Source organism: Aotus nancymaae, unplaced genomic scaffold, assembly GCF_030222135.1.
Source record: "Aotus nancymaae isolate 86718 unplaced genomic scaffold, 86718_ANA_hifiasm-v0.15.2.pri h1tg000062l, whole genome shotgun sequence".
NCBI lineage: Eukaryota > Metazoa > Chordata > Mammalia > Primates > Aotidae > Aotus > Aotus nancymaae.
Window position 1 is genome coordinate 2,405,220 of NW_026988476.1, and position 14,353 is coordinate 2,419,572.

A 14,353-nucleotide genomic window follows, 5' to 3' on the forward strand; every position below is an offset into this window, starting at 1 on the left:
AAGAGTATTGGGCCAGGCGCGGTGGCTCACGCCTGTAATCCCAGCACTTTGGGAGGCCGAGGCGGGTGGATCACGAGGTCAAGAGATCGAGACCATTCTGGTCAACATGGTGAAACCCCGTCTCTACTAAAAATACAAAAAATTAGCTGGGCACGGTGGCGCGTGTCTGTAATCCCAGCTACTCAGGAGGCTGAGGCAGGAGAATTGCCTGAACTCAGGAGGCGGAGGTTGCGGTGAGCCGAGATCGCGCCATTGCACTCCAGCCTGGGTAACAAGAGCGAAACTCCATCTCAAAAAAAAAAAAAAAAAAAGAAAAAAGAAAATAAGAGTTTATTTACCAAATGATCTCATAGGAAATTTTCTGAAGTTTATGATGCTGAAATTTATGTTACTAATCCTGACCTTGCGTTATTTCGTTACTGAAGTTTCATTTGTCTTTGGAAATAACACCTGTAACACCTGAAAGTCAGATGAACCATCTGTTGCTAAAACTGATTTGTTTTTCATTAAGAAACACTGGGTTAATGTGTTGTCTTTTATTTCTTATGTCTAGTAGCCAGTTACCAAGCTTTCTTTGTCTTTGATTGCTCTTTTATTTATTTTTATTTCTTTACTTTTTTGAGATGGCATCTAGCTCTGTCGCACAGGCTGGAGTACAGTGGCATGATCTTGGCTCACTGCAATCTCTGCCTTATGGGTTCAAGTGATTCTTTTGCCTCAGCCTCCTGAGTAGTTGGGATTACAGGTGTGTGCCATCATGCCCGGCTAATATTTGTATTTTTAGTAGAGATGGAGTTTCACCATGTTGGCAGGGCTGGTCTCAAACTTGTTACCTCAAGTGATCCACCTGCCTCAGCCTCCCGAAGTGCTGGGATTACAGCCATGAGCCCCTGCACCCTGCTGGATTGCTCTTTTAAATTCTGTGATAGTTCAGGTGCTTTTAGCCTGCCATATTTGTCTATCTCTTGGGCTTTGTGCCCAATCTTGTATTCCTCTTCTAGACTAATCTGTAGTGGCTTCTCTACAGTCATAGTTTATATGCTCAAAACAGTATTTCTTTCCAACATGGCTGCTATGCTCGACCATTCTACCGTAATCCTATACCTGGAGAGACTTCTTTACAATCCAAATCTAGTCTGTTTTTTAAGGTTCACTCAAATCCTCCCTCTTTATTGAAACCATTTATCTGTTTTAGGGGTCTACAAACTATGGCATCTGGGCCAAATCTTGCCTGCTGTCTATTTTTGTAAAATAACTTTCTGCATTTTGAAACGGTTAGAGGTGGGGAATTAAAAGAATAATACTTTGTAATATGTGAAAATTATATGAAATTCAAATTTTCCTAAATAAAGTTTTACTGTAACATAATCATGATCATTCATTTAAGTATAGTCTGTGACTGCTTTTGCAGTATGACAGCAGAGTTGAGTAGTGTGACAGATACTGTGCAGCATGCAAAGCCTAAAATATTTACTGCCTGGCCCTTTACAGAAAAGGCTTTCCAAATTCTGATTTATTTCAACTTGTACTTTTCATTTCTTTGAATTGCTGTTGCATTTATCAGTACCATGGTATAACACTTGCATTTATCAGTACCATGGTGTAGCCCATTGCCTTTATCTCCTCAGTTATAGTACTATAAAGTTTCTTAAGAATATAGTGTGGAAAGTGTTTTTCAGCCTTTTTTAAATCTTAATCCGTGCTTTCTTTAAAGCTTATACCTCTTGCTGAGATTCTTACTCAATCAGGTGCTCTCATTATTTTAAAAATTGTTAAGCCTTACCTAAAGTTGTTTGTATAATGAAAATGATGGTTCCTCTACTATATGGCATTATAATATTGAATATCAAATTATGCCCTTCACGGTTTTCCAGGGTGGAGAGAAAAGAACTCAGGCACTGGAAGGGAGGTGAACTACCAAGCCATACTTTTGGTTGGTAGACTTCTCTATGTGTACTTTTATACCTTCAAAATCTCTGACAAAGTTAAACTGATAGTAGCTAAGCACAGTAAATAAATGCTTATGGGTTGTTTACCTTAGTTGATGAACATGACCTTTGGTCCTTCTATTTTCCATACAGAAATGAAAGAATTTAGAATGACTTGCACACAAGACCTCAGGGACATAACGTGTTATCAGAGATGGGTGTAGATTAAATAATAGGGTAGGCAGTTCATGTGTTTGGGAGTAGTTTTGGTCATTGGTTTTTCACGTATTTTCAGCAGTGAAGTTTTTTTTTTTAAAACAAATTGAAATATCAGAAGATAAAAATGGGTAAAAGCAGAATTACATTTGCTGCGTGGATTTGTGGAGTCCCAGAATACTGCCTACTTGGCAGTACTTCAGTCAAACCTTTAGGTGTACTGTTTATATACCCATCATGTGTGTTAATGATCGCATTATAATCTTGGGGAAAAAACTGGACTTTTCATGTTAGTATATTTTGCTGTACTAGACGTAATGGGCCCAAAGAAATATGTAATTTTTGTTAATTGTGTTTACAAGTGTGACTTCGGGATTACCTAGCGGTTTAAAAGCTGAGTATTCTCAGTCTGGAGATTGATTCATTTATTCATCAAATATTTACTGAGCACTCACTGTGTGTCAGGCACTGTTGCTGGAGATAGAATTCCCAAACAAAATCCCAATGCTTCTAGGTTATTTAGTCACTAAAGTGTTCAAATTTTTGATAGGTTCTCTCTTCATTTGCCTGATTGTAGTCTTGTCTCAAAGCTAATTCATAGGAATAATGACTTTTTAGGGCTCATTTCAGCGTAAAGATTGTGTGCTTTGTGTTATAAACTTTGTTTCAAAGATGAAGTATTATTTTGAGTTCAGGACTTTGACACCACAACATAGTGGGACTCTTATCTCTACAAAAAAATTTTAAAACTAGTTATGTGTGGTGGTGCACGTCTGTAGTCCCAGCTGCTTAGAAGACTGAGGAAGGAGGATCATTTGAGCCCAGGTGTTTGAGGCCGCATTAAGCTGTGATCCCACACTACACTCCAAACTGGGCAACAGATTGAGACCCTGTTTTTTAGAAAAGAGAAAAGATTATGGAATATGAGTTACTCTCCTACAGGTATTATATTGTTGAATTACTTAGCTATCTGACGTGTGTCAAAATGACTTTTTGATTTCTTCTCACTTTTCACAGCATTGATAAATTTACCAGAATTAGCAACATTAAGAAAAGGTAGGCTGGGAGATGGCTCACGCCTGTAATTCCCATACCTTCGGAGGCAGATGGAAGAGGATTGCTTGAGCCTAGGAGTTTGAGACCAGTCTGGGGAACATAAGATGACCCCTCTCTACAAAATAACTTAAAAAATACTAGTGGGCATGGTGTTGCATGCCTGTAGTCCCAACTAGTCAGGAGACTGAGATGAGAGGATCACCTGAGCCCAGGAGTTCAAGGCTGCAGTGAACTATGATCTTGCCACTTCACTCCAGCCTAGATGACAGATTAAGAGACCTATCTCAAAAACAAAAAAAAGAAAAGTAATGCATTAGCCTTACACTCTATTCATCTCTTATTTTTTTTTTTTGTTTTCTATTGCTGTTGAACAAATTATTCATTGTTTAGTGTGCAGTTGATTTTTTTATTCTTAAACTGATTTAGACAAGTTTGCCTAAGACTGTACAATATATGATAATCTTTGGGCTTTGTTCTTGTTTCTTTTGAATACTTGTTTACATAAGGGATATTTATTTGATTTAAAGAAGAAAGAGCACGTAATTACAAAGTTCCTTCCGTGTAATTAGGTCTTAGAAATGTAATTTCTTATAATAAATTTTGTGATTTTACCAAAGTCTTTAAACAGCCAAAAATTTTGAATTAACTATATTTGGGGTTGTACTCAATTTCACTTTTGAAAAAAAAATTTTTTAAGATGTCATAAATAAAAATTAGAGTGTTATGCTGGCTAAATACATTATTATACATTATAGTTAGCTTTCATCTGAAGATTTCATTTTTGACTAAATATATGAATTTAAATTAGGATTCATGCATTAATTAGTAGCTATTATGTGGGAGGCACTATGGTAGGCTTTGATATACTGGTGAAATAAAGATTTGTGCCTTGTGTCTCTTTGAGTGGGATGCAGAGACGGATAGAGTTAATAACATAAATAAGATGTATAGTAAGTTAGGAGAGTAAAGAGTTAGCAGTGGAGGTCTCTGGGGATATTGTGAAAAGGCAAGAACATGTCTTAGTGTGTTTTCCCCAGTGTGATTGAAGCAGAATGAGAAGGGGAGAGGATAGTATTAGGGTAGGCCAGAGAGGTGAGAGAGGGTTGGAGAAGTTGTTGTAGTAGTAGGCCGTTGAAAGGACTTGCCTTATACTTTTAGCAGTATTCTAGAGTTTTAAACAAAAAAATGGGAAACTTTGATTTATGTTTTAAAAGGAATACTCTGGCTGCTCTGATATGAATAGACTGGGAAAAGGGAGCAGGAGTGAAGCATAGAAGTTAGTTTAGAAGACTTTGAAGCAATCTTGAGACAGATATTGATGAGTAAGAGCAGTAAAAGTAGAAAAAAACTGAAAAGTTATGGATGTATTTTGAAGATAGGACCATTAGGAATTTCCTGGCATGGTGTAATAATTTAAAAACCTAAAATATTTTTAAGTATATACCTTTTATTAATGAATGCATCAGTTTTGTGAAAAGGTACAAGTTTTAGCTTGTTCTGATTTACTGATAATATATTTTTTTTAGATTCTTTGTAGAACTTTTTTTTTCTTGATTTGCAAAGGAGGATGCAGTGTTTGAATGGTCTAGTAAAATGTCTTAGAAAACTTAGTTGTGAAGATAGTTTCATTTTGACACAATTTTAATTTCTATAAGGATACTTAACTATTTCATTGAAATATTAGTGTATAAGATAATCTTAAAGGCAGAGTGAGAGACTGCATTGCAAACTATTAAAAGCAGCACTATTGCTTAACAAAGTAAAGATTAGGCATGAAGAGATTTTTTTTTTCTAACCTTATAATTTCTAGTAGGTTATTGCTACTTTTGTCTTGGTTTCTTCATCAGTAAAAATAAACATGGTGCTAGATATTGTAAGAACAAGTTACGTAAAAGTAAGCTTAGATCAAAAATAGAAAAGATGTGCGTGATTGACATAGATATTAAGCCTATTTGAAAGGAATTTTTAAATTAAACAGCCTACTTATAATTGAAGACATTGGCCATTAGTTTATTAGTGAGAACATGAAAAAAATGAGGATTTTTTTGTTGTTCTTAGCACTGAAAAAAAAAAATTCCTTGGTTAATATAGGACAGTTTTGATCTGGATGTTAGGGGCCAATGGATAATTCATGTATATATAAACTATCCTAGTGTTTAAAATGAAATTCCCTTAAAACCACAGCCAACTTCATATGAGATCTTTTGTCCCTTGAGGTGATAATACCATAGTCATCCAAACAAATAGCCAAATCGTTTTGAGGGCAAGGTGACAACAATTTTTTTTTCCCCCTATTGTGGGCTTTCTCAAACTTTTTTTTTGATTTGAAACTCTCCTTCCCCCCGCCCCCCGCTCCCCCAAACCAAAGCCTCCTGAGTTAAGTAAACCTATAAATCAGATAAGGAAGGCACTCCTCTGGTGAGAGTTGGAAGCACTCTTCCAATACCCTTCCCACCTCTAGGTGGAAGAATTTTTCTGTCACAGTTTGAAAATCACTATATGGTGACTCATGACATAAACTCTGGAGTTGATTTCAAAATACCAGCAGGTAGTCTGCCTAACAGCCTTGTTAGAAGGATAAGAATGTTCCTCCCTGTATCTAATGGGCATTTTACTGTTAATTGTTGTGGAAACCGTAGAAGTCATGTGAAACTACCTTATTTTTAATTTGAACTTTAACATTTAAGATTCAGACTGCCACTGTCAAATAGGATGTGTTGAAGCCTTAGTATTTTAACTTCATTACAGTTTTATTTAGCTCAAATAAAAACCCTTACAGTTTTCAGTGACCTAATGGCACTGAAAAGGTGATGACTTAATGCCTCCACTCTTCATTTAAGACCCTTTTCTTTCTGAAACTTTAAAAATATATTTTATGGTAGAGTGTTTTCATTTCTACTCTACCTTTTTATCTTATATAGAGCACATCTCAGTATTTTGGGGTTTATGCCATTGAAGAGCAGAAGTGAGTCTTAATGAATAATAGCATTCAGAACTACATTATGTGTGTAAACATATATAAGAAATTAATAAAGATGCGGGTGTTAGGGTAAGGATTAGGTTTGTAATTGAAAATTTTGTACGATTCTCAAGTCCTCACTATATCGTGTTGTTAATCTTCTGTTAACCAGCCTGTATTTCTTAAACTGGAAAACAAGGGACAGTTTTACTTTTACTCTTAGTTTTCAGAATAGATGTTTTGTTTAATAAAGAGTTATATTTCATTATGTAACTGAAGTGTTTTTACTGTACTGTAAAAATTCCCCACAGTAAACACCAGATAAATGTTCTTTCAATGTACCTTTTAAAGTATATCATCTGCAGATTGTGCTTTAATAAAAAAGAATAGATCTTGTATTCTCTTGTGTTTTCAATGTTTCCCTTAATTGTTAGCTATGGAATCATTGTGCTATTTTCATGTACTAAGTTCCCTTTCTATCACTGTATATATAACTTTGTTGTCCAGTTAATATACTGTGTTTTCTTCTCTGTAAATATCTATAAATAAAGTGTTCACTTGATCTTTTACACAGTTTAGGCAAAGAATGTTAAATTTGATGCTGTGTACAAATTTTCAATTTGGCCAGATTAAGATTTGTAAAAATTTTATTTACTTAATAAAAAAAAGTTAATAGGATTGGATATGACTGCCCTAGTTTACTGCATATATACACTGCTGCCACATAAATGTTTGTAAGTCACAAGTCTCATCACATTATTTTTCATAAATCTTCAACAGCTTTCCATGGTTCCAAGAATCAAATAAAATACTGGAACTAATATTTGTTAAGCCCTTCACTAGGCACTTCACATTTTAAAAAATGATTTATAGATAAAGCCCTGTTTTATAGATGAGGGAACTATGTCTTAAGAGGTTTGGGGCTTAGCTAGTAAATGATAGGAGTCGGATTTTGAAATTAATTCTATTTATATATGGTTTCTACATCCTTGTATTGCTGCTTCAATCTAGTAATATTGATCACAAAAGTGAACCTAATATATGTTTTGTCTGACTGTCATATGGCTGACTATTAATTAAAGTTAATATTTAGTTGAGGTTGATGGAATAAACATAAAATATGAGAATAAATCTGAAATTTTATTTTTAAAAATTATGTATTATAATTTTACTGGAAATATTAGTCAAGATTTTAAATTAAGAACAGCCTATCTTCACCATTAGTATAACATATATTTGATGTAGTCGAAACAGATATTTGCTTGAAACAGAGGTCAGTGGACCAGCAGTTATTTGTGGGGGAGGGGAGGAAGTGGTCTTTTCCTACTTTTCTTAGATTTTTTTGTTCCTTATTTTATCTGGATTGAAGATACTTTTCATATGTACTAATGTACATTTCTAGAGATTTGTTTCCCATATTATGAAATTTGGAGGTGGTAGAAATGATGTAGTGCTTTTAATTTGGCCTCAAAAGAAGGTGAAGAATCTCTAAAAACTTTTTTAAATGACTTATTTATTGCTTACATGAAAATAAATAATCAAAATTAAATTTTATGCAATTCTTAAATGTTATTTTGTGTTGCTGGTATATCAAATAATTCTAAAAGATTGCCTCAGCTAAATCATTTTAAAATTATTTAGCTTGGTGCTACTCGAAATGTGGTCCTTGTGCCCTTTGTAACCATTTTGAGAGGAAATATATCCAGAAATTAAGAGCATTCAGGAACAGTTTGGCAATTTTATGTTTCTTGAACCAAAAAAAAAAATCAAGGCTTGGATGTAAAAATAAATTTCATTATATTTTGCAGTTGGTCTTATAGGTTTGAAATAAAATTTGGTCCTTAGAGAGTTTAAGAGGCAGTGATCTATGTAAATGCTGTTATTAGTCATATTAACTGTTCACTTATTTCTGTTTTCTCTGTTTAAGTATTTAAATGTTTTTGTTTTAAGGTGTAACATTTGATAGATTTTAAAAACAAGATGTGAAATTTATTGAAAAAATTTTTTATATTGTAAATCTTGTCAAATTCTTACGAAATTCTGTTTTAAGGAATACATTTTGAGGAACTCTCAAATAGAAATAGCAGGTAATAGAAAACGCAGGTTGTTGTATTTTAAAGTTGTGAGAGAGTTGCAAGGCAACTAGGACATTTTAGTTACCACCAGCATAGCCTCCAGTGACAGGCAGGAAAATTAAGGGAGTAGAAGGACTAGCTGTTTCTTCAAACTCATAGGAAGGGGTAATTAGAAGCAAAATGCACATTTAGTTTAATAGAGGTTTATTTTAAGGTTTGTGAGATATTACATTAGATTTTGTATTTGTTAGGTTTGTCTTACATTTTGAGGTCCTCTTGTATTTATAACAGTAAATCAAACTATTCATGTAGTTATGTCTTAAAATATACGTATCATTATTAACTTGCATGGTGCTTTGTTGTAAACATCTTTATTTGTAATTCAGTGTATGTAAATTGCGATTAAGATTTGTTCTTTTTTCCCCTCTTTCTAGGAAGATGATCCCTATGATCTTGAAGATGTTTCTGCACAGAAATGAGGGAAATACAAAGAACCAAATACAGTTCTGAAATTTGGGATCTGTATTTTGAGATGATTTTGTTTTCAGAATGAGAAGCTTATCTAGTTACCTTTATGAATGTAGAGACATGAGAAGAGAGTTATGATGGCAAAAAACAAAGAGCCTCGTCCCCCATCCTATACTATCAGTGTAGTTGGACTCTCTGGGACTGAAAAAGACAAAGGTAACTGTGGTGTTGGAAAGTCTTGTTTGTGCAATAGATTTGTACGCTCAAAAGCAGATGAATATTATCCAGAGCATACTTCTGTGCTTAGCACCATTGACTTTGGAGGACGAGTAGTAAACAATGATCACTTTTTGTACTGGGGTGACATAACACAAAATGGTGAAGATGGAGTAGAATGCAAAATTCATGTCATTGAACAAACAGAGTTCATTGATGACCAGACTTTCTTGCCTCATCGGAGTACGAATTTGCAACCATATATAAAACGTGCAGCTGCATCTAAATTGCAGTCAGCAGAAAAACTAATGTACATTTGCACTGATCAACTAGGTTTAGAACAAGACTTTGAACAGAAGCAGATGCCTGAAGGGAAGCTCAATGTAGATGGATTTTTATTATGCATTGACGTAAGTCAGGGATGCAATAGGAAGTTTGATGATCAACTTAAATTTGTGAATAACCTTTTTGTCCAGTTATCAAAATCAAAAAAACCTGTAATAATAGCGGCAACTAAATGTGATGAATGTGTGGATCATTATCTTAGAGAAGTTCAGGCATTTGCTTCAAACAAAAAGAATCTTCTTGTAGTGGAAACATCAGCACGATTTAATGTCAACATTGAAACATGTTTCACTGCACTGGTACAAATGTTGGATAAAACTCGTAGCAAGCCTAAAATTATTCCCTATTTGGATGCTTATAAAACACAGAGACAACTTGTTGTCACAGCAACAGATAAGTTTGAAAAACTTGTACAGACTGTGAGAGATTATCATGCAACTTGGAAAACTGTTAGTAATAAATTAAAAAATCATCCTGATTATGAAGAATACATCAACTTAGAGGGAACAAGAAAGGCCAGAAATACATTCTCTAAACATATAGAACAACTTAAACAGGAACATATAAGAAAAAGGAGAGAAGAGTATATAAATACTTTACCAAGAGCTTTTAACACTCTTTTGCCAAATCTAGAAGAGATTGAACATTTGAATTGGTCAGAAGCTTTGAAGTTAATGGAAAAGAGAGCAGATTTCCAGTTATGTTTTGTGGTGCTAGAAAAAACACCTTGGGATGAAACTGACCATATAGACAAAATTAATGATAGGCGGATTCCATTTGACCTCCTGAGCACTTTAGAAGCTGAAAAAGTCTATCAGAACCATGTACAACATCTAATATCTGAGAAGAGGAGGGTAGAAATGAAGGAAAAATTCAAAAAGACTTTGGAAAAAATTCAATTCATTTCACCTGGGCAGCCGTGGGAGGAAGTTATGTGCTTTGTTATGGAGGATGAAGCCTTCAAATATATCACTGAAGCTGATAGCAAAGAGGTATATGGTAGGCATCAGCGAGAAATAGTTGAAAAAGCCAAAGAAGAGTTTCAAGAAATGCTTTTTGAGCATTCCGAACTTTTTTATGATTTAGATCTTAATGCAACACCTAGTTCAGATAAAATGAGTGAAATTCATACAGTTCTGAGTGAAGAACCTAGATATAAAGCTTTACAGAAACTTGCACCTGATAGAGAATCTCTTCTACTTAAGCATATAGGATTTGTTTATCATCCCACTAAAGAAACATGTCTTAGTGGCCAAAATTGTACTGACATTAAAGTGGAGCAGTTACTTGCTAGTAGTCTTTTACAGTTGGATCGTGGCCGCTTAAGATTGTATCATGATAGTACTAATATAGATAAAGTTAACCTTTTCATTTTAGGGAAGGATGGCCTTGCCCAAGAACTAGCAAATGAGATAAGGACACAATCCACTGATGACGAGTATGCCTTAGATGGAAAAATTTATGAACTTGATCTTCGGCCGGTTGATGCCAAATCGCCTTACTTTTTGAGTCAATTATGGACTGCCACCTTTAAACCACATGGGTGCTTCTGTGTATTTAATTCCATTGAGTCATTGAGTTTTATTGGGGAATTTATTGGGAAAATAAGAACTGAAGCTTCTCAGATCAGAAAAGATAAATACATGGCTAATCTTCCATTTACATTAATTCTGGCTAATCAGAGAGATTCCATTAGTAAGAATCTACCAATTCTCAGGCACCAAGGGCAGCAGTTGGCAAACAAGTTACAATGTCCTTTTGTAGATGTACCTACTGGTACATATCCTCGTAAATTTAATGAAACTCAAATAAAGCAAGCTCTAAGAGGAGTATTGGAATCAGTTAAACACAATTTGGATGTGGTAAGCCCAGTTCCTGCCAATAAGGACATATCAGAAGCTGACTTGAGAATTGTCATGTGTGCCATGTGTGGAGATCCATTTAGTGTGGATCTTATTCTTTCACCCTTCCTTGATTCTCATTCTTGCAGTGCTGCTCAAGCTGGACAGAATAATTCCCTAATGCTTGATAAAATCATTGGTGAAAAAAGGAGACGAATACAGATCACAATATTATCATACCACTCTTCAATTGGAGTAAGAAAAGATGAACTAGTTCACGGATATATATTAGTTTACTCTGCAAAACGGAAAGCATCAATGGGAATGCTTCGAGCATTTCTATCAGAAGTTCAAGACACCATTCCTGTACAGCTGGTGGCAGTTACTGACAGCCAAGCAGATTTTTTTGAAAATGAGGCTATCAAAGAGTTAATGACTGAAGGAGAACACATTGCAACTGAGATCACTGCTAAATTTACAGCACTGTATTCTTTATCTCAGTATCATAGGCAAACTGAGGTCTTTACTCTGTTTTTTAGTGATGTTCTAGAGAAAAAAAACATGATAGAAAATTCTTACTTGTCTGATAATACAAGGGATTCAACCCATCAAAGTGAAGATGTTTTTCTACCATCTCCCAGAGATTGTTTTCCCTACAACAACTACCCTGATTCAGATGATGACACAGAAGCACCGCCTCCTTATAGTCCAATTGGGGATGATGTACAGTTGCTTCCAACACCTAGTGACCGTTCCAGATATAAATTAGATTTGGAAGGAAATGAATATCCTATTCATAGTACCCCAAACTGTCATGACCATGAACGCAACCATAAAGTGCCTCCACCTATAAAACCTAAACCAGTTGTACCTAAGACAAATGTGAAAAAATTGGATCCAAACCTTTTAAAAACAATTGAAGCTGGTATTGGTAAAAACCCAAGAAAGCAGACTTCCCGGGTGCCTTTGGCACATCCTGAAGATATGGATCCTTCAGATAACTATGCGGAACCCATTGATACAATTTTCAAACAGAAGGGCTATTCTGATGAGATTTATGTTGTCCCAGATGATAGTCAAAATCGTATTAAAATTCGAAACTCATTTGTAAATAACACTCAAGGAGATGAAGAAAATGGATTTTCTGATAGAACCTCAAAAAGTCATGGGGAACGGAGGCCTTCAAAATACAAATATAAATCTAAAACCTTGTTTAGTAAAGCCAAGTCATACTATAGAAGAACACATTCAGATGCAAGTGATGATGAGGCTTTCACCACTTCTAAAACAAAAAGAAAAGGAAGACATCGTGGAAGTGAAGAAGATCCACTTCTTTCTCCTGTTGAAACTTGGAAAGGTGGCATTGATAATCCTGCAATCACTTCTGACCAGGAGTTAGATGATAAGAAGATAAAGAAGAAAACCCACAAAGTGAAAGAAGATAAAAAGGTAAGGTTAATTTATGGTCAGTGATGTTTATAAAAATGCTTGTTGTTGCTTTTTAAAATGTTGACATCAGTGTTAGAATTTAGTCTCATTTGTTCCATACATATAATTTGTAGCCCTTTTTAATTTTCTGAATATTTTGTGGGGATAAGTTATTTTTGTGCTTTGTTGGGATAGAGTTTGATTTCATATTCTTCAGCATAAAAAGTCTGGGTGAATGTTTTTTCTTTTTACAGAAACGCAGATATGAAGTGATTTGGTTCTTAATTTTTCCGTTTGTAATCATCCTATTTTTCTGTTTTTCTCTTCTGACCTACCAGTTTTGCAGTATTAATTTGATATATCTGTTTCACTCAAGGATATTAATAATATGATAAAATTATGACAGTTCATAGTCTTGGATATTTATTAACTTTTCCAGGCAGCTTCTTTGTGGATAGTGGTATACTGACAGAAGGTATACAGAAAGGTTTCTGAAATTTGAATTGCAGAATTCTGACCAGATAGTAAGCATTCTTTCATTTTTTACATTTAATCCATCTGATGGTAGTAAGCATTTGAAACCTAAATATAAATGCTGTTTAAGTTGTATTTAATAATTTTAACTTTTATTAGATATTTTTCATGGGGTATTTTAGCAGCTCCACTTTTAATACTGTTTGACACTTAATTGCACACAAACTTTTATTCAAGGATTTTGTGGTCTTAAGATAGCATTCATATTTATGCTAATATGTTGGTAATTTCTTCATAGGTTAAGTCCATAATCTTGTAGATTACCAATATTTATTTTCTACAGCTGACTGCTGTTTATCAGACCCAATTAAAGATAATTTGAGTAAGCTTATTCTAGGTAATTTTCCTACGTACAGTAACTGCCCGTTGTAGTTGGATAGCTTATTCTAGGTAATTTTCCTACATACAGTAACTGCCCATTGTAGTTGGATAGACTTTGCTTTATTTTCTAAGTATTACCTTTTTTTGTCTTTAGCAAATTTTCTGGATGAGTCATGTAAACTTTTAAAATAATGCTAATCTAGACTTAACAGCACATACTCAACTCATAACATGCTGCTCCCTGGGATCTCTTCACACTTACCCTGTTATCACTAGTCCCATCTGTACATTTGTACATTCTGTCACTGACAAAAACCTTTAATATTTTTATCTTAATTGGTTTAAATTATTAAAACTACTTAATGTAACACAGGCTATCCATTTTTAAATTGCTTTTATTTTTGTGTTATTTTTCCATTTTTGTTCACAGCCTAATTGCTTTTGTAACTTTTTCATTTTGATGTAATTTCAGTGAAAGTTGGAGGAATAGTAAAAGGGGAATCCATATATCCTTTACCTAGATTTGCCAGTTTTCTACATTTTGCCCCACTTGATGGAGCTCTGTGTGTGTGTGTGTGTGTGTGTGTGTGTGTGTGTGTGTGTGTTTTCATGTCTATTGGTTATTTTTTTTAAGCCCTCTGAGATTAAGCTGGAGATACTGGACTCTTTGCTATTAAATATTTTATTGTGTATTTCCTAAGAACAGAAACATTCTCCTTAATAGCAGTAGTACAGTCATATTTTTTCATATTGCTGCATAGTGTCTCTAATTACAGTATTAGTATAATTTTATATACTTTTAGTCAGGAGGCAGATGAAGACATTCAGTTGCAAAGTGCTAAGAGTTACAGAGACCATATGAAAAATCAAGGCTAAAAGGTGATTATTTGAAAAGACTAAAAAATAGAATAGACAAACCTCTGGTAATAGTGATATGAGAAAAAAGGAGAAGGCATAAACAAACAC

The 14,353-nt window shown here is 34.4% G+C and overlaps 1 protein-coding gene across 2 annotated transcripts in view; it reads left to right on the forward strand.

Annotated features, from left to right (window-relative positions):
• ARHGAP5 (Rho GTPase activating protein 5) overlaps positions 1-14,353 on the forward strand; it is a 79,245-nt gene that overhangs the window by 5,517 nt on the left and 59,375 nt on the right. For both annotated transcript variants that reach the window (XM_012468624.3, XM_012468632.3), the window contains exon 2: positions 8,669-12,553. In XM_012468624.3, the coding sequence (XP_012324047.1) occupies positions 8,837-12,553 (3,717 nt within the window). In that variant the 5' untranslated portion in view covers positions 8,669-8,836. The remainder of the gene's footprint in view (positions 1-8,668; positions 12,554-14,353) is intronic.